A 24,649-nucleotide genomic window follows, 5' to 3' on the forward strand; every position below is an offset into this window, starting at 1 on the left:
GTAAGCAAAGGTTTCTTTCAGTTCCGGACCAAGTTCTTGGGGACCTTTTAGTTTCATCAATATTACTCTACTACCATTCTGCTCAAGTGCAAAATGCCACAAATATATTTCTAATTACTAATGACTCCTCAGCACTTAAGTGACTAATCACTAATATTTTCCTTTCATCCAGCTCTTCAAATCAATATAAGTTCATTGAAAGAGCAATGTTAGAATATCTGGCAATCTGCTAGTGAAGTAATCCCCAGGCTGTATTACATACACAGAAATGTACATTATCAGAGGGAGAAAAAGATGGAACTTTTTAATATCACTTGCAGAAACCCCCAAACCACCAGTTCTGGAAACTTCTGGCTGCTGAGCACAGAGGTTAAACAACAACATCAAGAGGACAGAGATTTCATTTTGCCTAAGCATCAGATTGCTGTGCTAAAGGCTTGTCTTAATGTTACAATAAAGGGTAGACTGAAACTAAAAAAAAAAAAAAAAAAGTAGTAAACAACCATTTATTCTAGTCCACATTCCTTTAACAGATGTAAGAGATCTTCCTGCATCCACTACTGTGTATTAAACAGCCACATTTACCCCATGTGGTGTAGCCATACCTTTTTCATGCCAATGTCTCTTGACTTGCTCCTCAGCTTATTAACTTGAGATTCAGCTATTTCAGCCCTTTCTTCAGCATCATCCAGATCATGTTGCTGTTTTCTGTACTTCGAAAGGTACAGGTTGGCTTGTGCTTCCTGGTGAGAGAAAACAGCACAGCTGATTTCCTACCGTCCACGTGAAAAAAAGCTTTCCGTTTCAAGCGGGAAGCAGAGTGCTCAGCATGACTAGGTAACAGCTCTGGGGGAACCACTTGCCTCCTGGAGAACTGAGGCTGTTGTTTTACAGAGTTGATGTTGCCAGTGGCACTCTCTGTATTAAGTGAACCGGGAGACTCTCAACATGTCTTCTGAGGGACTAGGAGGGAAAAAGTCTTTCCTGTTCCTTTCTTTCCCCCCTTCCCTTGCAAATTATACTGCAATCTTAAGATAAAATTGAATACTTTTTCTTATATATAATCAACACATATACTACTTATTTTACTTATATTATAAATAGATATATACATACAAGGTTTATATGAATATAAGTAAAAACATTTATACACACAAAAAATGTGTATTTGTACTAAAAGTTTCTATGGATTAAAGATTGTGGGTTTAGAAATTAAATTTCTCAAAGGTAAAAAGGCCCAAATAGTTACTTACAGCTTCCTCTGCTTGGTGCTTGTAGCTCTTCACTTTTAATTGTAGCTTGTCAATCAGATCCTGCATCCTGGCCAGATTCTTCTTATCTTCTTCTGACTGTAACAAAACACCATTAATTGGGTTAATAGTTGAAAAAGCACCTCCCACAATGTAATAGGTATGGGCGCCACATATATTATTTTAGAAACATATAGTTCAAAATACAAACAAGCCTGTGTATACAAGTGAAAAATGTCTATAGGTTGATTGAAGATGTATGTAAGCCTGGAGGCTGAGGACTAAAAGAGAGTACTCTCCCCATTTATATGCATGGAAATATAGATACATATAAACACAATTATATATGTGCACACACTTTCAGAGGTATACACGTACATACACACAGAGTTCCTCACTCTTGTCATTATAAAGTGTGTTATTATTTAGTGAAACAGATTTATGGGCAGGCCTAAAAATACATTATTTGCATATTTAACATCGTTTTGGAGGCATTTCTGGTAAAAGGAGCCAGGTTTAAGCTGTCATAGTCCATAAGCAGAAGGACCACCTAATTCTGCCTGCATGCTGTATTCTAACAACCTTCAGGCTCTGCATACAAAAGTCAGAGTAAAACAACAGGTAGGAGGCTAAATAATCTCCTGTAGCAGATGGATGGGATTATCTTCTTAAGAATGCAGTTGAAATCAAAAGGATCAGTGCTGTGTGCTGAAGACCTTTTTCAAAAGGCAAGCAGCAGCAGCTGTTAGCAGATCTGCGAGGGGCTCAGGACTGGACCTTGCTGCTCAGCAATAGGTGACAGAGCCCTGGGACTGGGCAACCCTACACTAAATGATGCGTTAGAGTCAACTGAATCCTCCTGGCTCTTTTTAGCAACATCAGCACAGCTGAGAGACAGCTGGGCTCTTTCTTCTCTCACGGTGTGAATAGACATCTAAGCCTGCTCCATATTAATACTGTGCTGAAACTGTTCAAATCCCAGCAAGAGAGGCTTTCTAACATTAGTTACAATGAATCAGGCTGGATGATGGTAGCTGGAGGGAGATGTTCCTCTTATCCCTGAAGCTTCCTACAGTCAGAAAGCTCTGGGTAATGCCATCCTTCACTGAAGTACTGAGGCAACTTAAGACACTGTTTGGGAGAACACATTTCTTTCCAGGGACCTAGTGGTTACCATAGCTCTCAGCATACCTGGTAAGTTAGCTCTTTTATGCGTCTCTCAAACTTGCGGGCTCCTTTTTGGGCATCTGAATTGCGACGGAGTTCAGTCTCAAGTTCATTCTCCAGCTCACGAACCTGCAAAAAAAGGGAAAACCCTTACCATTATGCTACATATATATATATATAAAGCAGCAGATAATTTGGTTCACAGTTCAAGAAATGCTAATTTTCTCAGCACCTCCATAAAGTTGAATTTCAGGAACAGATCAAAATGTCACCTATCCTTTCTGCTTTTTCATAAATGTATTTAAGCTACACCAGCAGTCAATGGTGCAGACATATGCAAAAGCCAAAAAGGTTTAACTGAAGCAAGGATTGGAGAGGCTTTTGCTGGTTTTAGCTGTTGGTTTTTTAATTTTTTTTTTAATCAAGGGCTTGGTCATCTGCTGTGCTACAACAGCTCATTGTAGCTGGATGTTGAAGGGGAAGCATGCCTCCAAGAACTGCTCACCTGCATTTTGTGAAACAGAGGAAAGGCATTCATAGTATCCCTTACTGGCCTCTGTGAACTTACCAGGCAGCCCCAGGTCTGTAAGCAGGAGACAGTGGTCCGAAGTTGGATCACAAACTTACCCTGGATTCCAGTTTCTGGATCTGCTTCTTGCCACCTTTCAGGGCTATTTGTTCTGCTTCATCCAGTCGCTTCTGGAGGTCTTTAATGGTTTGTTCCATGTTCTTCTTCATTCTCTCTAAGTGAGCACTAGTATCCTGCTCCTTTTTAAGCTCCTCAGCCATCATTGCTGCCTGAAAAACAACCACATTTTACAGCAACTCTTAAAAGAAATTATGGAAAATCGATCTTGGATTGTCCCCTATTTGGATCATTCACTGTACCCAAAGCTCCAGAGAATATCTTGTGTGTGCATATCTTGCCTAGACAGAGAAACCATAGGACAGAATAGCTTTGGAAGCCTTTTCCTCCTTCCAATTCTAATGCTATGGGGTTTTTTGGAGGGGTTGGTGGGGTTTTGTTTTGTTTTTTTTAGTATCTATGCTATATCATCTCTTCATTTATACTGCCTACAGGTAAGTCTGTGCCATTCACTACAGATGTTTTATGTAGAATTTATTTGAAATCTAATCTTGGTGTTTGGAGCTCTTGAAAGGTTAAAACAACTGGCAGAGAGATTTCCCTGCACAGCCATAGACAAAAGCTTCCTGAGCAGCTGTAACAGCAGAGCAGTTTCTGCAGTCTGTGCTGGGATAGAAAGCTTCGTCTCAACATCTTACATAGTCCCTGGCCATTCTGTAAGACCAGTAACAAGGGTGCCAATTAACTCATTCCTGCTTTGATGTTTGTGCCTGCCACCAAGAGCTATTTACAGATTTTGTACCCATCACTGAGCAGTCATTGGAAGACAGCAGTCATTGCGATCCAAGCTGGAGCTGAATCAAGGACAATCAGCACCTTCTGTCTGGCAGGCAGTAATTCTCTGTCAGCTGAGAAGCAGTAAAGACCATGGTGCAGGAATAGCTTTGTCCAGACATGTAACTCTCAGAAACCTCCAGTTTTAGCTTTCATTTTATCTGTTGGTATGATGTGATACATCAACTGAACTCTGAAGACATGGATTTCCCCAGGTCTGTGGGAAATGAAACTATACCTGCCCAAATTATGTTTTCCCTAGAGGAAGAATGCACTCCGTCTCTCCTTCTGGGATCTTAGGCCTCATGTTTTTCCAATAGACAGCTAGTTCTAGGGCACCTCATTTGGGATTCAGTAATTTTGTTTCTCACATCAGATTCTATGTACACCGGGAGACCAGTTAGTGCTAGTTCAGTCTGAACTGGTTTAGCCTGTCTGGGTATATGACGTACCTGATTCAAAGGTGACATGACCTGAGACTTTGAGGATCAGTGCAAATTGCATTCTTGGGGGGAAAAAAAACCCCAGGAAAACAACCAAACCTAAACATCAGGAAAATGTCCTTCCTCTCTTTTTACCTCCAGCCTGTTTTAATTTTGTAGTTTCATCAGTTACCTCCAGGTAACTGTGGAGCGCTTTGGATGTATGAGCTTTGTACCAAGCACAGAAATGGTGACCTGGGAAATACTTTCTTGGCTGTCCTAAGACATTGTGGTACTGAAAAAAGTGAGCAAGGAGTCAGCCTACTTACATCTGTGATTGCTTTCTTAGCTTTTTCCTCTGCGTTCCGGCACTCCTGGATCGATTCCTCCACTTCATTCTGCATCTGGGAAATGTCACCCTCCAGCTTCTTCTTTTGATTGATTAGGCTTGTATTCTTTTATTGTTTTCCCCAAAGGAACAGTGGGAAAGGAGGAAAAGTGATTATTAGAGACATAACTCCTCTAAATACCATAGCACACCAAGGGTTACTGATTTTCGCAACTCCTGGATTGCACAGAGCAGTATTTGGGAAGGGAGACCCAGGTACGTGGTAAGGGCCAGCCTTGACTAGCATATGTAGCTTCAGACTGAGGAAATATTAAAAATACTCTCAATGCTGTAAATATTCAGATCTTGATTCCGATAAAATAAAAGAATGAGTAAGGCAGTTCATTTTGGAAAATAAATGATCCATAATCGGTTAGTCAATGAGGTGAAGAAAAGAAGCCCCATATCACCAATGGGCTGGAGGAAACATTGCAAAACATTGCCAGCCTGTAGCACATTTTCATTTCTTTCTGATCATTACTTTGTGAAGCGCAGCTTTGGTCTTATGCAAAAATGCTGGCAAGTCAGGGCATGCCCCTCCAGGGCCGTGTAAAAACTGCAGCATTCATATTGACAAGGTCCAAAGGCTTATCTTAATGAAGACCTGTGATGTGGCAGCGAGCACTTTACTCTGGGGTAGTTTCCTGCCCTGCACAATACACCTATTGTAAGAATGCAGCCTCTGCAGTTTTCATTGCTAAGTAAGAGCAGTGCCCTGCACAAAAACAGAACCTGCATTGTTTCTCCAAGGAAATGCCGCACCATCCCAGATATGGCTTAACTAAAGCAGGAGGCTGGTTTTACAGCATGAAAGAAGGAAACACATTTTAATCTTGTTATCTTCCACCATTGCTCTTTCTGGAAATTGTTTAAAGCAGTTGGCTGAATCACCAGTTCCAGCTAACTTGAAGGGAGTGACTTAATTCCTCTCCCTCATTTTCTCACTTGAAGGAGGGCAAGGTGTGTCTGACTTATGATGGCCATGGAGAAACAGTGTCTGCGCTTAATAGACAAGGCTGTTTAACCCAATGAGGGAGAGAGCACAGAGAAAGCCAACCTGTGTGTGAAGCAGGTTCACACGTTCAGTGGCTTCCAGCAATTCATGCTCTGCCAGCTTCCTTGCCCGTTCAGTCTGGTCCAGCAAAGCCCTCAGCTCATCCAGCTCCGACTGGAGAAGATTGTTCCTCCTGTCAGAGACTGCCAGCTGCTCCTTCAGATCTTCATTCACGTGTCCTGAATCATCCAGCTGCACCTGAAGCTCCTACAACAAAACAGATACTTGTCTTTTTACCAGTGCAACTCCATTTCAAGCCGCTGTGTTTACATAAGAGGACCCCAGATTGCAGAAGTTGTGTGGGACCCACCTCAAGAATTTCAGTGCTTCTTTATTGAAGAAAGGCTTCCTCCACACGTTAAGCTGAATAGCTTTTGTGGTGTGTGATGCAATGGAGGGAAAACCCATGTGTTCATATCAGTCAGAGCTCGCAGTTCTGCCTGAGGCAGAACTAGCTGCTTAGGTGTGGGGGAGGTGATGACTTAAGAGGTGTCTTAGCAAAGTGTGCTTTTTTTTAACTATTACAGATGTCAAAGCAAATAACAAAGCTGAATATACACATACTCGGTGTAGTCCTGTCAACTGACTTGCTCTCCACTTTTAAAGGACTTGCAAGCTCACAAGAAAATAATAGATTTTCAGTTCCTCATGCTGTAGCTTTCTGCCCCCACAGGAGGCTGTAGCCAGCAAGGAGTTTATAACTGGATGTCATCCAGCTTATATGCAAGTCTTGGAAGAAATCCATATTTCAGTATTCTCTTTTCCAGACATCATCGCTAAGGTCTTTCCCTGCACATCCTTGGCACTAGCTCTCTCTTAATTACCATCACCATTGCTGTTTTGCTCTGTGCTGACGAAACCCAGCCCGCACCTGCCATTGTCTGCTTGGGACTGGCAGCTCTCACGGTACCTTTATTTGAGTCTGCAAGACACGTGCTGATTTTGTTGCTTCTGCAGCATGCCTGTTAGCATGGCTGAGCTGGATTTCCATCTCGTTGAGGTCCCCTTCCATCTTCTTCTTCAGCCGGATGGCCTCGTTTCTGCTCCGTGCCTCAGAATCAAGGGTGGACTGCAGTGAATCTATGGCGCGTTGCTGATTTCTCCTGAAAAGGACGTGAAGGGTGAACGGAGTAATTTTCTTCTCTGCACAGGAACACAGAACTACATGCAACAGTACTTCATTTTCTGAAAGTGTCTCACTTCCACAAACAGTATATTTCTGAATGACACACATAGTGCAGGTTTCTAGTGCCTCACTGCCATTTAACTGGCTGGTGTGCTTCACACCTTCAGCTAACTCCTGATCTGTAAGCACCTATAGCATTCTTTTCCCCGGTTTCCTTTGGCAATATTGCAGCAAGGAGTTCTCTCTGATCTCTTGTAAACTCAAGCAAGTACAGGTTTGGACCTAACAAGAAGCACTTCAAGCTTAGCAAACACTAGCCAAGATATTTACTGAATCATTTACTGGGAGCATCTCTCCTATGAAGACAGGCTGAGAGAGTTGGGGTTGTTCAGCCTGGAGAAGAGAAGGCTCCAGGGAGATCTCATTGTGGCTTTCCAGTACCTGAAGGGGCCTACAGGAAAGCTGGAGAGGGACTGTTTATCAGGGAGTGTAGTGACAGGACAAGGGGTAATGGGTTTAAGCCGAAGGAGGGTCGATTTAGATTAGGTGTTAGGAAGAAATTCTTTACTGTGAGGGTGGTGAGGCACTGGAACAGGTTGCCCAGAGAGGTTGTGGATGCCCCGTCCCTGGAAGTGTTCAAGGCCAGGTTGGATGGGGCTCTGGGCAACGTGGTCTAGTGGAGGGTGTCCCTGCCCGTGGCAGGGGGCTTGGAACTAGATGGTCTTTGGGGTCCCTTCCAACCCAAACCATTCTATGTTTTATATCTCAGCCTTTTTATGAAGGCATTAGTGGAGGAGATTAATCAAACTGAAGGTAGGCAGCTACACTCTAAGCTAATTACTCTAGGTGCTTTTTATAGTAAATGGCACGTGTAAGCTACAATTTATTGTGTCTTAAAGTAGATGTTGAAAAAAATTTCTTATGCTACTTATAAGGAGAATAATTCAGGAATAGAAATCTGTGTTACAGACATCTGAAGTCAAGAGATTAAGCCCACCCAATGAACAGCCTGGTCCCCCTGTGAAAGGCAGCTTAGTGTCAATTTAAAGATGGCAAAATATATACAGACAGGTGCTTCATTTTCTTAACTCGGTAACAGTGAAATCCTACAATGAAAGTTTTGCTCTCTTAAAACCAGAAGGTAACTCAAAGCACAGAATATGACTCACACAGGCAAACATTTATCTTGCCGCTGGCCAAGTTTTACTGAAAATGTAGGACTTCTGGGAAATCAGAGTCAACAAGGAAAACCTTGAGGGCCTTATTGCTTCAGCAAGATGCTGAACTGTGCCCTAGACTCCCAGGGAACAACACAGCATATCTGCTGAACAACTTTGCAGCAAACCATTCATAATGAAGCTGAGGCAGAAAGCACCGATTAGGATAGCTTGTCCTGACATCTCTGTAATCCCGACATCTGCAGGACATTAGAAGATAGTATCTGAAAGGGACGAAACATTCTTGGTTTTGGAACAATTAACATATCAATCCTTGTATCTACGCTGGCCAAGGTGGGTCTTGGACTTCCCCTCCCCTTTAACCTACCAATAAACAGTGTCATGGTTCTTGGATTAATAGTGTTGCAACACTGACTAAATCAAGGCCAGAGTTTTCTGAAGGACTGCACTCACACATATCTGAAAATCTGGCCCAGCATAGCATCATTTAAGAGTGTAACTCTTCAGACTAGCATTTGTGCTGAGTGGGAGGGGAGAGACAAAAGACATCCTCCTCCTCTCATCTAATTGCTTTCCATTTTTCTTGTTTACCCCTTTCACCTGTAAGCTGCTCCTCTTTTATATTCATACTTTCTGTACCTCAGCCATTCTCACTGCTTACCCAAATGGCATACAGATAACAGTAAGCTCCTCATGTACTCCCACAATCAGTGTAGCTATAACTGCATAAACTAACTAAATGCCTTGAGATAACAGAGGTCTGAGCAACACTGCAGTAGTACTGCTGGTTTTGCCCATGGTTCCCCTTGGGAGGCAGCCGTCCTAGAGGATTAGGAGAAGGCAGCTCTCTAGACCTACTTGTCTCCATAGTCTAAACATACAGACTTAGTGGCCTTTGGTCTGCTGCGACTTTGGGTGTGCCAGTCAGCTGTGTTATGGCTGCTATGTGGTATGTATGATGAGCTTATGTGTATATCAGCAGACAATCAACTGACAGGAATATTTGTACTCAGAAAAGATAATGTGGTAGGACTACCCTTTGGCAAATAGCCAGAGCTGTCTTGGTTCCTGGTATGGACAGCATCTGCTTGTGCTGGCATAACTACCTGTGGTGCATTTGACTGGCTTGGGTCTTGAGAATATTTCTGGTCTTTTGAGACTTTCGCCTTAGAAACGATGCTGTTTCCTGCACAGTACCTTATATTTTCCATTTCTTCCTCCTTTTCTGTCAGTTTCCTTTCAAACTCTGCTTTAAGCTGAGAAAGTTCAAGCTGAAAACGAAGGGTCTTACTTTCTTCATGCTCCAAAGCTCCCTGAAATAGAAAGCACCAAGAGCTTGTAGGCCAGAAGTTGCTATTATTATTAATTTTTTTTTTTTAAATCACAAACTGCTACACAAAGATGATCCCTTCACACTTTTATTCCCGTTCCCAATAGCACTGTTTCCTCCTTGCCTCTCTCTCTAGGCAAGGACATGAGCGGCTTATGTGGCAAAACAATGCATTTATTTGCCTTCTAATGTAAGTTGGCAGCTGGAAAACTGAGCAGCATGCTCCTCAGAGGACAAATTGTCAAGCAGTCCACAGCTCACAAAAAAACCCCCAAACCTTAGGCCCTGCCTGTGTGGTTTTGATATCAACAGACGTTCCCTGCTCCTCACCCCTGTACAGACACCCTCCAGAAATTCACAGGCTTGTAAGCGATAGGCAAAAGCTAAAACAAGATTGTTGTTGGGAGGGTGAAGGGGTCCACACATCCCCCAGCTCACAAAGATCTCTCCAAATCAGGAAGTGTTGAAAGCCTCCCAGTCATACAATCTTATTGGGCAATATGACTTCAAGGAAAGAAGTAACAGACATCAGCTCTATATGACAAAATGCAAAATACTCTGTCCGCTCTTTCCAATTAACGTGCAGACAAGTCTATGAAACAAGGGAGATTTGTTCCTGTGTCTTTGTTCTTACATTTCTCTCATGTATGGAAGTCAAGAACTAAGCTGACAACAGCCCATAGTGAAATAACATGTCTGACTTTCAGGTCTTGCATAAACCAGGCTCAGTGGCATTCTGTCTCCTTGCTGCTTGCATCAAACAGGAAGGAAAGCACAGAACTGAACGCCATATATTTTAGAAGTGCTCTCTGAAGGGTAGAACTGGGCAGGCTTAGCTATGCTTCCCTCGAGAGATGATGGAAACAGAATGGAGGTTCTGAAGGCAAAGGTGTACAAAATCCTCACTAATCTCTAGCCATCACACAGCAGCTACAGGTCAGTTGAACGCACACTTCATGCCAAGGAGCCACAACGTATTAATGGGAACAGCATGCAGAAGTACTGCATCACCAGCGGTGACTGCCAGAGACCCAAATTCATGAGGAAGGGAGAAAACCTGCATTAAACCATTTCTTTTACAATGAAAATAAGATACATCACCACTTTACTTTGGTTAGTTCCTATTATCATTGAGCTTTAGGAAGCCATTCCACACAGTCCAGGAAAGTAAAGTGTGCCCCTTAGATCCCTCAAGAACTGATGTATTCTTTCTAGCAAGTTTATTGGCAGAGCATATAATCACTCTCCATATCTCAGAGCTGTGGAAGAAAGGGATGCTCTTTCCTCTGCTCTGATCATGACACCTGTTTGTTTGGCTGTGAAATCCCTGCAAAGTATAAAGCATCCTGTAACAGACAAAAGAAGTTGCACAGCATTTAAGGTATTAATGGATCCTTGTCACTGGGTGATGTTCATTTTAGCAGATATTATTTAGAGTACAATTCAAAAGAAATGCAGCTGTCACTTAAAAATCCCTTGGTATGTGCTGTGTTGCTTCTAGCCAGGAGCACCTAGACACCTTCCTCGCTCTGCAATGCACCAAACTTTCAAAAAAACCCCTGATAACTGGGCCCTTGAAGTGAATAACCAGGATTTCCAGTTGGCTTGTTCCGTACTGTTGGTTTGTTTCTGGAAACTGGGATGAGGCATCCCTCTGGGGTACATGCATATTTGTTACTGTAGAAATTAATGCTGTGTTGCTAAGTGTCTTTACCAAACTCCTATGGTAGTAAAAGATTTTTTAAGTAAGTAGCCAGTTTTCATTTGATTTCTGAGACTGCTACCATTTTTTTAAGCAGGCTGCATTATCCAACACACTATCTGAGACCTTATAAAATTTAAAGTCATCAGGAGGTTTGACTTCTTATTCTTAACACCAGAAAATGGTGAATTTGCTGTTGGAAACTAGACACCAGAAATATCTGATAAAATGGTATAAGACCATAATTCTCAGCAGTTCCTGTTTCCTGAAAGACTTAAATATTCTATGCCAAAGAGAGCAAAGACTTGATTTTCAGTAGGTGGACAGAAGATTTCTGAGCTTCCTGAAAGGGAAAAAAACCAAACACACCCGACAACAAAACCCAAAACCTACAAAGCACCTCCTTTGAAAGGGCCTCCACTGATGATCTTAGAGCTGACATCTCCAAAAGTCACCAGTCACTCTTGAAAACACTAGCTAGCAAGGCCAGAGGAGCTGGGTGCAGAGATGTGCTGGCTAACAATCAACACATTGGCTGTGTTGCCAAGAGGATGAAAAAGGAAGGAAAATCATGATAAAGACACTCTTTCCTCTTCCTTTGAGCTTTCTTTCCTTACCTCTGCTTCTTCCAGAGCCAGCTGAACTTCTGACTTCTCTTGTTCAACCTGCTTCTTGATTTTTTCTATTTCATGGAGGCTCTTGTTTCCTTCGCTAATCTGATTGGTCAGATCAGAAATCTCCTCTGAAATAAAAAGGATGGACAGATTTAGCGATCAGAGTGTCCCAAACATACTGCAATTCACGGAGCATGAGTACAGGACCTGTGCCTCAGACTCCTACCTCAAGGGCTCGTCTGTATGCAAGTGCTGCCTTACTATCAATTGTAGCAACATTTTTTTACCTGACTTGAAGGCACAGACTTCCTTGTAAATGCTTTTTGAAGTGGTTATAGCAGATTAGTTTTTATCTGTGATCTGCAGGCTAGCAACGCTGTGCTCTGCTTTGGGAGCTGTCTAGGCTTCATCCACTGCACCTCTGTCATCTTTCTTGTTCCTCCCCTGAGACTGACACCTCTGTCAGTGAGTTTCATTGACAGGTGAGCAAAGGGAAGCCTGCTCTCCTCTGGCCATACCAATTTCTATCATCGCCAGCATCAGTCAGTGTCTCCAAACACATCGGAAAGCTAGGCTCATCAATGAGAGAAATGCCTTTCCCTACAGCTGTTATGGGGCACCCACCATGCAGGTGTTCACTGGTGTGGCTCTTGCACTGGATCTGGGGCCCGAATGAAGCCTACCTTGGAGGTTCTTGTTTTCCCTTTTCAACGTCTCCAGATGGTCCAGCGTCTCCTCATAGGCATTCTTCAGCTTGAAGAGCTCAGTGCTGAGGCCACGGGCCTCCTTCTGGGAAGCCTCCAGTTCAGCCTGTGACTCTTCGTACTTCTGCTTCCAGTCATTGATGATCTTGTCAAACCCACGCTGCTTCTTGTCCAGGGAGGCAGCTGCTGAGTTGGCCTTCTCCAGGTCAATCATCATGTCTTCCAGCTCATTCTGCAGCCTGTGCTTTGTCTTTTCCAGAGAAGAGCACTTGGCATTGGCCGCCTCAATTGCTTCTTCAGCTTCTTGCAGGCGAGCCGCAAGCTTCTTCCTACCAGGTGGGAAGAGACAGTGAAATGACTGAGTGCCACCGCTGCCATGTTATCCAGAAAATATGACACCAAAGCATTATCTCAATAAATCAGTTTTGAAAGGGAAAACTGGGGGGGGGGGAGGGGGGAAATCAAGCCTCTAGAGAGAAGGGACTATGATCGGCAAAAAAACAGCTTAAATTATGAATGCTGACATGCGGCAGATAATTTTGTGCATCTGTGCGTGCGTGTGAATATTTGAAATTGAACTTTTGAACTCTCAAGCAGCAGCTTGCTACTTGCTAGCTGTAACTAGTATTTAGACCTGGTCTAAATAAAAGTGTCATGTTCCTCCAATTAAGAGGTATGAGACAGAACCACCAATTAGGAGGCTGGTCATGCCTTGAGCTTTTGTTCATAGACTATTTAGATTGGGAAAACAGGGCTGGGAGTCCCAGCAAGAAGAGGTCCTAGAAAGAAAGGAGAGCCCAGAAAGAACATGAAGATGCTAGATGGAGAAAATATACTGGAAGTGGGGGAAAATCCTGCAGCTCAGAGATGTGTGGAGGCAGGTGCTGGAGATGCTCAGATACCTTGCCCAATAATGCCTAAGACTGTTAACTGGGAGCGGCTGCACAGCATGAGCCAGTGTGACTTTCTGCCCTACCTTCCCAGGGCAGCCATCATCTCCTTACAGGGAAGGGAAGTCAAGACCGAGGGAACATAGCACTGGGCCAGGGCAAAGCAAGCGAGTGTGCAAGATAACCGAGTAGGGTAATCCAGTCTTGTTAGCTCTTAAATAAACCCCAGTATCCACATCCGCTACTGCATGGACAAGGATTTAACAGAAACATTGACCTGCTCAAGCAATGAAAAGAACAGAAGGACAGCCACAAATGACAGCAATGAGTCAGAGGGATTTTTCCAGCCAGGTTGCCCTATTTCCTTAGCACTATAACAAGTCCCAGGGAGCACAGTCCTGCCAGCCAAGGGCACGATGAAGTCCACATGACCCACTTACTTGGCATCTTCCAGCTCCTCAGTTCTCTGAATGGCATCGGTCTCGTACTTTGTTCTCCACTGTGCCACTTCCGCATTTCCCTTGGAGAGAGCCCGCTGCAGCTCTGCCTTGGCTTCTTGCTCCTCCTCATACTGCTCCCGCAAGAGATCACAGTCATGCCTGGCTGCTTGCAGGGCATGAGCCAGGGCGTTTTTGGACTGCAGGGATAGAAAGGTCACAGCATTGCAGGGTTACCTGCAGCAAACCCCAAACAAACAGCCCCAGAAATTCAAGAGGAGGCTTAAGCCTTTTTTTCTTTTTGCCTCTGGCCTTGACAGTCCAGGTCAAGTGAAGTAAGAAATGTTTGAAGTCATCCCTAACTGATGACATGCTGAGGAAGCTATCTAGAGTGAAGATAATCTAACACCTCTGGGGAAGCATCCAAACTTTTAAAGATGCAAGATCTGTGATTTTGGCTATCCTATGGAGTAAGTTTTATTTAACACTTATGGATGCTGATTATTTTCCCATACTCTTCTCCTGTGACTTGCGTCAGTCAGGGGCAGGAACTTGTATCAGTACAATTACCAGGAAGCATTCTCACTCCTCTGTCTCATTTCAGCTTTTATCCAGGCTACAAATGAATGTGAACAGTTTTCCCCTTTCCATCTCAATGAATGGGCGACAATCAAAGAATTACCTTGGTTTCCTCATCTAGCTGTCTCCTAAGTTCTTCAATCTGTTGTGTAAATGATGTTTTCCCACGGGACAGCTGACTTATCAGTGACTCCTTCTCTTCAAGTTGTCTTATAAATTCACCTGCCACAGGATTTAATCAAAAAAAGCAAGATGATGAAATGACAAAGTCCCAGCCAAAATCTAAGTCCCACCTGTCCAATTCTGCTGAGGAAAAGAACTAACAGTGATTCTGGCTGGCCTTTTGTGAAGTTTCTTCCAAAGTTGTAACAATCAGACACTTCACTAGGATAGTTTTCCTTAGGCTGATTTGTTTGTTTGTTTGTTTTTTATGGGTTTTGTGCTTTCATACCTTGATTTGTTAATTTTAGTTCAGCTCATGGATCAGACTAGACTGATGCTTACTTTCACGTGAGGTTGTAGCTGGTTTTGTTTATACTTTTCTTCACTACTTAACATTGCTTTTCCACAGACGACTTCTCAGAGGGCTGCAAAGCACCCTGAGAACTTCAGAACAACCAGTGTACAGAACAGAGGGATACATAAGGAAAACTTCATTTATCACAAGAAGTGCACCACTGTGGGGTGCAAACTGCAGCTTTATAGGAGTACCTAGAACTAACAAGAAAACACAAAGGAAATGAAAAATATGTCTTTGAAAATACAGAGCGGTGGTATCTGATGAGACCGCAGAGATTAAATAGTACTACTCTGGCTAAAAAGATAGCAAACTCTTAGTGGAAATGTATTTTTGGTCAGATGTGGGTGTCTTCTAGAATGCAATGCCCAAAGTCACCCTGAGGAAGATAGTATTTACACAGGCAGCAGCAGTATGCCAACTCCTTCATCTTCCCTCTAGCATTGCAAGATAGATGTACAGTCCTTGTTCCTGAAACTGGGTACCTAGCGAGCACGTCCATTTCAGCTCATGAAATGATATTTACCAGTATGCTGGTAAATATGGTTACAGGTTTTGTTTTAAAAGCCAGTCTGAGGCAGAGTTCCACCCCCCGCCCCGGGTTATAAAAATATTGAAGATTGGAATGTCAAAAGACACAAAGCTACTGCTCCATTCAGCAATCCTAATCCAGTCACCTTCAGGGCAGATGTCATTGCACAATATATCTCGCCTATGCAGTGCTGAGGTACACCTGACAAATTACTGGGAAACAGTCTAACTGGGCTGAACATACACATACCATTCTCACTCTGGAGTTTTGTCTTCTGAGTAGTGAGGTCATTCATGAGGCGAGTCATTTCCTCCAGTTTTGTTTTTGTCTCGTTCAGATGGTCTTCATAAGTGCGACAAAGTTTCTCTGCATTTGCCTAAAGGGAATCAGGAGAAAAGACAAAAAAAGCTGTAGCCTCCAGGCAGCCATTTGGAAGCTGTAGCCTTCCAATTGTATCCTTTTTTTTGTTTGTCTTTCAGAGAAATGGCAAACAGCAGAGACACAAATACCACAGCAGTAGAGTGGGAATATAGTACCCTGTGTCTACAGTCCCAGGCCAGGGGTCTCCCCATCAGACCACCTTCCCCATTTGTTTTCCCTGAACTGTGTTCTGAATGGAAGCACCAGCGTAAAAATACTCTGCAAGAACTTCAAAAGCAATCACGTGCCTATGAAGTTCAGGCATAGCCTCCTTATAATTGCTAGATGGGAAAATCGCCTCCAATGAAGAGTGCTTTACTGATTCTGCTTTAATTGCCATTTATCGCAAATTGAGTTTGATGTCAGCTTTCTAACTCTCAGAATACTGAAATTTCTTTTCTTCACTTACACTGAAATAACTCTTTAGAGTGCTCTGAAAGCTACCAAGACTATCTACTCAGGAAACAAAATCTACAATTCAGACATGAGAAGTAAAAATGCACATGATGGCCATTCAAGCCTTTGCTTTGCACCCTTTGCTAACTTTGGTCAAAACTGTGAACCAAGGGCAGGATCTGAGAGGACTCTGCTTAGGATGGGAGATATCCAGCCTTGGATGCCATCACCCCAGTCATCACCAGCCTAGGGGAGCACAATTTAAGTGACACAGTTTTGTGCTCTGAGATATATGGGTAAACAATATACCTGGAACTGGGGATGCACTATGTGTGTTAGACAGGCCATCTTAATTGCTGTCCCATCTCCAGGTGAGAAGGGTTATAGCACCAGCTGAGGAAGGGGGAACACTGTGCACATAAGCACCCTCAGATTCCAAGACGCTACCTTCTGAAAACACTCCAGCCCTACCAGGTGTCCTGAGAAACCTTCAGACCAGCCTTAGCTACACATGACCTTTGGGAGTTTGGGAAGCCTTAGGACCCTTACTTTTCCCTTGACCATCTGCTCCATGTTGGATGACAAATCATCCACTTCCATCTTCAGCTCGCTTTTCTCCTTTTCCAGTTTCTGCTTGACCCGCTGCAGGTTGTCCAATTGCTCTCCCATCTCAGCCACACTGTCTGCATGCTTCTTCCTCAGGGTGGCGGCTGTGGCTTCATAGTGCAGTGTGGCCTCCTCGAGGTCCCGTCGCAGCTTCAGGAACTCTGCCTCACGTTTCTTGTTCATCTCCAGCTGGGCAGCTGTGGCTCCCCCAGCCTCCTCAAGCCGCTCACTTAATTCCTCCAGCTCTCGGGCCAAATCTGATCTCTGCTTTTCCACCTTGGCTCGAGCAGCTCTTTCTGCTTCCAACTCCTCTTCTAGTTCTTCTATACGAGCCTACCAAAAAGACATGAGCACCTTTAGATCACCCTCATGATGACTCCCACCAGAAGACCATGAAGCATCTTAAAAATTGGTAAACCCTCTGCCAGCCCACACTTTACAACACAGGTGGAAGCACAACAGTTAAAGGACTTGCCCATTTGTGCCAGTAAATCAGGTCTTGATCTAGAGTAAGGATGATGAGTCACATCTTTCTCACAGTAGATTGCTCTACAAGCTCTAGTTCAAGACATTTAGGTCAAGTACATTGACCTTATAGTCATGTTACTTGACATTCAGCTGAAGTACATGAGAGAAGTTACTTGATAGTAGGAGTTGCAGCAAGAAATAGTGATTGAAGGGGACTCAGTTCCCATTTTAAAAGCTCTGTGACTGGCGTAACTTCTCTCTAGGACTGTTAAGACAAGATTTCAAATACAACTGTGTAGAATTGCATGAAAACCAAATATTCACTGGGAGCAGTCTTTTTTGTGCAACAGTTATTTTGACCAACCTGCGCTTCACGTCCAAGTTATGCAAATGTTCTTCATTTACAAAAAAGTGGAGCTGATACTTTGGGTCAAGACATTTTGTTTGGACTATGCTGACTTTCTTTGGCCTTTTAATTTCTGTTGAAAATTTCCTGTGCATTTGAACCCTTCCCCTGAATTTCAAATCCATGCTTATCACTGCTGAACTCCTCCCCAGCATCCATCCTCAGCTGCATGGTTTGGAACAAGACTGTTTCTTAAAATAAAATACCAGACACTTTCCGCCTTGCCTGAAACCACTAGCATTCTGTGGTCATATGTCCTACTACTGGGAAGGAACCACTGTAGAGCAGCACCCTGAGGGGAAAAGGGATCAGTCTGGGAAGCTACGACGGAGTTGCACCACTTTGGATCTCAAAGCCAAGCTGCAGCTAGCCATGAAAAGTCCCTGCAAAGCCCTTCAGTGAGGCACAAAGAGAAACTCATCCTAAGATACATGAGAAAGCAGCAAGCTGACCTGAAGCTCCTTGATCTTCTTCTGCAGCTGCATCACTATAGCTTGTTCATCTTCTATCTTGGAATTCAGCTGGCTCATTTCAAATTCTTTCCTGCCATGGAAAGAAAAATCCTACTATGACAATTTTCCCTGTAGCTTCAAGTTAGGCTTTTGCAATTTTTGAAGAGTTGTTCAATAAAACTTCTAATGTATCTAAAAATGAAAGCAATCCTCATGTGTTGCTATTTGCATGAAAACACATCTTCCTCTGAGCAGTGGTTTCCAAGTCAAGACTCTGCATGCATTTGTGCAATTATACTTCTGGATCTTTGTGTCATAGAAAAGTAACGTTATTTTCAGACTCAATGGAAAAATATATCTAACAGAGTCAGGTCTTTCAACAATACTGTCATAGCTAGTTAGGATGAGCAACTTTTTAGAGACTTCCTTCAGCTTTCTCCTCTAAGCAATGAAAAACATAAATAACTTTTTTTTTTTTTTAATGCTGGAAAGTGTAATGAATTCTAATGTTTCAGGAATACCGTGCACAAGAAAGAGTGATTTTCACTCCCTCCTTGGCTACACACTCTCTCCTCATGAAATTGCCTTTTAGCCACCATCAGAGCAGCTTGACACACCTGAAGGCTCTGAAATGACATTGGTAACTGTGCTGCTTTATTTTGTACAACAGAATCATTCTCTTACTTTTTTAGCTTTTCTTCCATCTGGAGCTTATCATTCTCCAAGTCCATGACACTCTCTTGGGTCAGCTTCAAATCCCCTTCTAGTTTGCGTTTTGCCCTTTCTAGATCCATCCTCACTTTCTTCTCTTGTTCAAGTGAGCCCTCAAGCTTTAGGAACAAAATCACTTATCAAATATGTTGAACACAGACGGTTTACAACAGTCAGATGTATGCTAAGCCCAGCTTTGTGCTGAGCTCTAGCAAGTGGCGAAGCAGAAGTACTTAAGTACAAGCATCCTATTTTACTTTTTTTTGTTTTCCAGCAGCCAGTGGGCATACGGGCTATAGAAATACAACATAAGGGTTAGTCCACACTTTACATTTGTGCAAGCATTACAGTTATCTTAATAGCAAAATTCTGTTTGACTTCATGCCAATTACACTGCAAATGTAAACTGAGTGTATTTTCCCTCGTTATTGCACTCTTCTCAAAGGCTGAATTACACAGGTAAGTTTTTATAGTGTTCCTGTAATTATACCTTTCACAGACAGTACAATGACTGCATTTCTAAATCCCTGATGATTTCAAAAGGACAGGAATACATTTCAAAGCTTTGCAACATTTCAGACTCATGCAAACTGTAAGTGGTGGACAAACAAGCCTGGGGAAACATGAAGGTAGAGCCACCTTACATCATCCACTTGCTGTTCCAGTTTCACTTTAGCTTTGCTCAGTGTGTTGACCTTGTCCTCCTCTGCTTGTAGGTCATCCAGAACTTGCTGATGAGCTTCTTGCAATGACTTTTTCTCCTTAGTAAGTTTGCTGATATTCTCATCAAGAGCAGCCATTTCTTCTGTCAGATTTTTGACCTGTTTGAGAAAGATATATTTGTAAGGCTTTGAAGTAAGGGATCATCATAACCTGGCTCAAATGACTGTACTGAACTTGTATGCAGGAAGATGATGGAAAGAAAGGGACCTCCCTTTCAAAGGTACTAGATTCTTTCAGTGTCACTCTCATTGTGGTGGACTCCAGCTTCTGATTCTCTCTGGCAGAAGTAGGAGATGAACTTTACATTTACAGGCTCTAAGAACTCATGGCTACAGTAGAAAACTGTTTACTTAAAAATGCCCAAACTAGACATAATTATTTAGCTGAGTTGCAGCAAAACTCACTTCAGTAAAAGGGAAACAGGCTCATAGTTAACACTTTTTCCTTCACAAGGTCAAATAACTCTGTATATACTGATCCTTCAGTGTGCCCTGTGTAACAGACAGTGTAAAACCATCAAAAGACCAGTAGCTCTTGTCATAAAGGTAATCCATGCCCAACCTCTTCTGAATACATGGTAGAGTTCTAAAGGTACCTTGTTTTCAGTAGCATGCTTCTCTTTCTCTACTTTTGCAAGTGTTATTTCAAGATCGTCAATATCTTTCTTGAGCTCAGAGCACTCATCTTCCAATTTTCTCTTCTTGGAAGTCAGCTCAGAATTCATCTCTTCCTCATCCTCAACCCGCTCTGTCAGTTCTTTGACTTTGGCCTCCAGCTGAATCTTGGATTTAATCAACAAGTCGCATCTTTCCTCGGCATCTGCCAGAGTGTCTTGCTCCTGGTGTCGCACAAAGAAGAGCACAGCAATGACTGCCTGGCCTTTTTATTTCCTCACTTGTCCCCTATCCTGTAAGTGGTCAGAGAGCCTGATCCAACGCTACAGAGCAGCATAAGGAAAATTTCCTACTCCTCGTTTCAGAAGACAAGACCAACAAGTAATTAAAGGAGCAGGATGAGACAGCGGTGAGCATGGCTAGTCACATATAAGATTACTTCCACATCTAACTGCCACGGACATTGCCTTAGACAGAACCTGCCAAGACTTGCATTGCTAGCCCACCTGGTTATATGCTAGAACATGAGAATTTCTATCCGTTCTAACTTTTGGCAAGACTCTGGCAGGACCAACAGCTTATTTTAATTGAATTGCACTAACACTCCAGTCTGTAAGACTTTGAGTTTCAAAGAACATCTAATAAATATATGAATGTATGTGTCTACTCACAGCTTGGAGCTGGAGCAGCAAATCATTTTTTTCCTGAACTAGGGAGACTTGCTTTTCTTCAAGTTCCTTTCTCCTGGCTTCAGATTTTTCCAGGGCCTCCTTCAGCTTCAAAAACTCTTCCTTCATATTGGCCATCTCCTTTTCAGTTTCTGCAGACTTCAGAAGAGGTTTGATCTTAAAGAAAAGCTTCATCCAGGGCCAGTTCTTCACAGCCATAAAAGCGCGGATGTTCCACTGAATTACAAGAAGGGCATCCCTGGTTTAAGAAGAAAACAAACAAAATTCCCTACAGCTTAGCCTGAATTGAGAAAGTGAGAATGGTGGGGTTTTTTTTTTCATCCTTAGTTAGTTTTATGTCTTTGTTCTCAGTAGTATTGGGAACTTGTACTAGGTTCCAAGATATACAAGAAACTTCCTCCCTATCTCTTGCTTTTCCGGGACAAGAAAAATTTCCAAATCTGATTTTTACCAGAGCTGCAGGCAACTAATATACAGTTGCTATTATTTTTATCATACATCATTAAACCTTTAATTTAAGGTTAGCTATAGCCTTAGGGACTGTAATAATGGCTCTATTCAACATATAATTTAATGGTAATGGTTATTATGGAAGTGTTCAAGGCCAGGTTGGATGGGGCTTTGGGCAACCTGGTCTAGTGGAGGGTGTCCCTGCCCATGGCAGGGGGGTTGGGACTAGATGATCTTTGAGGTCCCTTCCAACCCAAACCATTCTATGATTCTATGATTATCCGCTAAGTTTTAAGGGGATGCCTTCATACCTGCGCTCCACTATCTTCTGAAACTCAATCCGCATCAATCTGCCACGTGCTCTTGCCTGGATCATTGTTAAGATTTTCGCAAGTCTCTCATCCCTCATTTCTTCTAAATGGCCCAGGAGACCAGCCTTGAAGAACACCTGGAACATGGACAGATGTCATTTCACCATAACAAATGATTTTATTCCAGAGTTACAGACTTTAATGAAATCATTCGGAAGAATATTATTTTTATTGACATAAAGTAAAAGCGTACAGAGGGCCAAACACTACTTGCATCAGGGACTGCACTGTACAGTTCCAAAGTTATTTTAAAACCAGGTCTCATCTCCCCAGTTTTGAATAGGCCAAACTATTTTATTGCCACATTTTAATTGCCACAGCACTTTTCAGCTGTGGCAGGGTTCAAAGCAGGTCAACTGAACTACAAGTCCCAACTCCCAGATCCCTGCTAATGGGATCATGCCATAATTGCACATGGCCTCATTTCAAAAGCTGCAGCTGATCTTGTGATCCATATATGTCTGAGTTTACCTATATTATATTAAATAAGCTATTGTTTTACTTGGGGTCATGGAGCATGAGCTGCTGCTGTGTCCACTTGTAGTGTTGCTGTAATAAAAGCTTTGTGGGAGCTTGAGCCAGGTGAATAAAATTCTTCTAGCACAGGTTAGAAATTAATATCACTTTGCTACTATATGGCTGGTTCCTTGTATTACTAACTCTTCATTAATCTCCACCACCAGAAATTGCATAATGTCCTATTCTGCAAGTTAGATATTAGATCCATCACTTTACTCTTTACATAAGCAGTGATGGTCTTTTCTGGTTACCTTGGTGTGTCCAAAACGATATTGATTATGGTCAACATCTAAAGATGCCAGCAGTTTTTCAGCAGCTTTTCTGCTATCCACAAACTTATCCTCTGGGATTGCGCCTGGATTCAGAATGCGGTACCTGTTAATAACAGATGAGCAATGAGTAAATTGGCCTAGATTCTGCTTTTCCCCCCTCCTTCTCTTCCCCCAAAACTTTAAAAAAAAAAATAAAATCAAATCACCTAGGGTAATTTCCTACTTTGCATCTACACAGACACAAGCAAGAGCAGAATTCTCCCTTCCATGTTCAGGCAAACTGAATGGAAAATAGACTTGAATTGAATAAAATAGCTCAAATAAAAATGAGAAGACATGCTTTGCTTATTTTGATTGATGGGTTAGGACAGGAGACAACACAGCTCTGCCCTACCTTTGTTTAAAGTCAGCATAAAGCACCCTGTTTGGGAAACCCTTACGGCAAATGCGGATGCCTTCCAGGACGCCATTACAGCGGAGCTGATGCAAGACAAGGAAAGCATCCATTGCACCTACAGGGGAAAACCAAGGCTGAATTAAATGGAGCTTCTCCATAGGGCTTAATCTTCATTTCACCAAGGAAACTGGAAAATGTGAGGTGTCATCTCCTGAAAGAGCAACACCATTGGAAAAGGTGAAAAACACAGACAGTATTAAAGTACAATCTGGTGAATTGGAAGTAAGTATTGGAATGACATACTTCAAATATACCAAAATTTTAAGACTTGTGTTTTCCATACCTGGAGTTTTTGATTCATTGGGGATAATGCATCGTACAAAGTGAGGGGCTGTAGATCTTAGGTTAGTCATCAGCTTATTTAAATTTTCCTAGAACAGACATATTAAAAAAAACAATTAGCTTTAGCAGTTTAGTGGAATTTCAATCACTTATTTCTTTGGTTTGTTGGTGGTTGAGTTTATTAAGGTCATCTCTCTAAATAGTCTCCAACAAAATTATAAGCTTACTAAAATTATTACAGATAAATGTGTTCAAATGAACCAAAGTAAAAATTAACTTTATTATTGGAATCCACATCAGTAGCAAAGTTTTAAGATGACACGTGTTTTACTTACAACCCCAGAAGTGTCAGAAACAAGATGAGCAAGCAAGATGCTGTGTCATGCTGCAGAGCATTTCTGTAAAGCCAACTGCATTTTGGCCTATTCACTTCCTCACTCAGTGAGGATAGTTCACCTTTCCCATCTGTTCCTCGTAAAAGCTAGGTTTTTGTCCTCCTGGCCAAACATTTCCCCTTTATTGATCTTAATCTGGTATCTCCTAGGCAGGCAGCAAGCTGGCTGGGAAGAAGCCAACCATTCAGTGCCTACCAGTGATGACCAAGCTCTGAATGAAAGTGTTTTGTCTGGTAAGCAGAAAATAGAGACCATTGGAGGCGGAATAGAATGTCATCAGCACAACAGTTCAAATGGAAAATTTCTCATTCTCCAGTCAGGACGATAAATGAGAACCTGAGCTGGGTACTTAGCAGCTCTTTGTGTGCTGGAAAGCGGGCTTCTATTTGTGGATAATTAAATTACTGAGTGATCTTTCAGCTCTCTTTATGATTCTTCACCTGGTAAGACACAAGTCTCAATTTCCCGTGATTTCTCTGCATAAGGTGTCCCTCCAAATAAGATAAAATGACATCACTAGTGGGAGATAACTACTTCCTTCCCTACCTGAGGTATGCCTACATTACAGCTTCCTCAATGTTACCCAGAAGAAATTGTACTAATGGTAAATTACAGGTCCCATTTTTCCCCAGGGATGATCCTGGTGACAACTTCCACCAGGAGCACATGCCAGTCCCAGCAGAAGGGAATTACTCAGGAAAAAAGGCTATATGACATTCCACTCAACAACTTTTGTTTTCCATGACTGCTCTAACCCTGGGATCCAATTACAAATAGTAATCAGATAGGAACTAGCAAATTACTTGTGATCAGCTCCTGTTCCACAGACATGCATGAAGCAATAAGCCACAAAATAAGTGATAAAGGTTGTTCACAAGATTTTGTCATACTTTCTCGAATAGAATAGGAAACTCTTAATCTCCTGACTGCTCAAAGATGACAAAATGGAGCAGTCCCTCACACATGTGGTTTTAATAACAATATATTCACTTAGCCAAGGGCAATAACGCAGGCCTAGAATCAATTTCTGATGTTGGATTTCAATTTTTTTTGTCCATTACAATCCTTAACATTCCTCTTCAATATATTGTCTTAACTCAGACCATCA

General features: G+C 42.4%; 2 protein-coding genes across 3 annotated transcripts in view; one reads left to right on the forward strand and one right to left on the reverse strand.

The window, feature by feature from the left end:
• The window catches only part of HHLA2 (HERV-H LTR-associating 2), a 60,423-nt gene that overhangs the window by 20,979 nt on the left and 14,795 nt on the right, over positions 1–24,649 (forward strand). The window contains exon 8 of one of the 2 annotated variants that reach the window (XR_008575512.1): positions 23,691–23,774. The gene's annotated coding sequence lies outside the window, so the exon portion shown is untranslated. Of the gene's footprint in view, positions 1–23,690; positions 24,639–24,649 lie in introns of those variants that run through there. The other variant, XR_008575511.1, reaches the window with a different exon arrangement.
• The window catches only part of MYH15 (myosin heavy chain 15), a 50,617-nt gene that overhangs the window by 1,427 nt on the left and 24,541 nt on the right, over positions 1–24,649 (reverse strand). The window contains exons 20-42 of the mRNA XM_054813635.1: positions 23,148–23,235; positions 22,802–22,919; positions 22,387–22,510; positions 21,557–21,693; positions 20,778–21,033; positions 20,088–20,330; positions 19,414–19,590; positions 18,743–18,888; positions 18,059–18,149; positions 16,676–17,065; positions 15,560–15,686; positions 14,365–14,483; positions 13,686–13,882; positions 12,335–12,684; positions 11,655–11,779; positions 9,203–9,318; positions 6,612–6,804; positions 5,705–5,908; positions 4,589–4,714; positions 3,045–3,215; positions 2,442–2,546; positions 1,254–1,349; positions 606–743 (exon numbers count right to left, since the gene is read on the reverse strand). Coding sequence (XP_054669610.1) covers positions 606–743; positions 1,254–1,349; positions 2,442–2,546; positions 3,045–3,215; positions 4,589–4,714; positions 5,705–5,908; positions 6,612–6,804; positions 9,203–9,318; positions 11,655–11,779; positions 12,335–12,684; positions 13,686–13,882; positions 14,365–14,483; positions 15,560–15,686; positions 16,676–17,065; positions 18,059–18,149; positions 18,743–18,888; positions 19,414–19,590; positions 20,088–20,330; positions 20,778–21,033; positions 21,557–21,693; positions 22,387–22,510; positions 22,802–22,919; positions 23,148–23,235 — 3,837 coding nt within the window. The remainder of the gene's footprint in view (positions 1–605; positions 744–1,253; positions 1,350–2,441; positions 2,547–3,044; positions 3,216–4,588; positions 4,715–5,704; positions 5,909–6,611; positions 6,805–9,202; positions 9,319–11,654; positions 11,780–12,334; positions 12,685–13,685; positions 13,883–14,364; positions 14,484–15,559; positions 15,687–16,675; positions 17,066–18,058; positions 18,150–18,742; positions 18,889–19,413; positions 19,591–20,087; positions 20,331–20,777; positions 21,034–21,556; positions 21,694–22,386; positions 22,511–22,801; positions 22,920–23,147; positions 23,236–24,649) is intronic.

The sequence above is a fragment of the Grus americana genome, chromosome 1 (assembly GCF_028858705.1).
Source record: "Grus americana isolate bGruAme1 chromosome 1, bGruAme1.mat, whole genome shotgun sequence".
NCBI lineage: Eukaryota > Metazoa > Chordata > Aves > Gruiformes > Gruidae > Grus > Grus americana.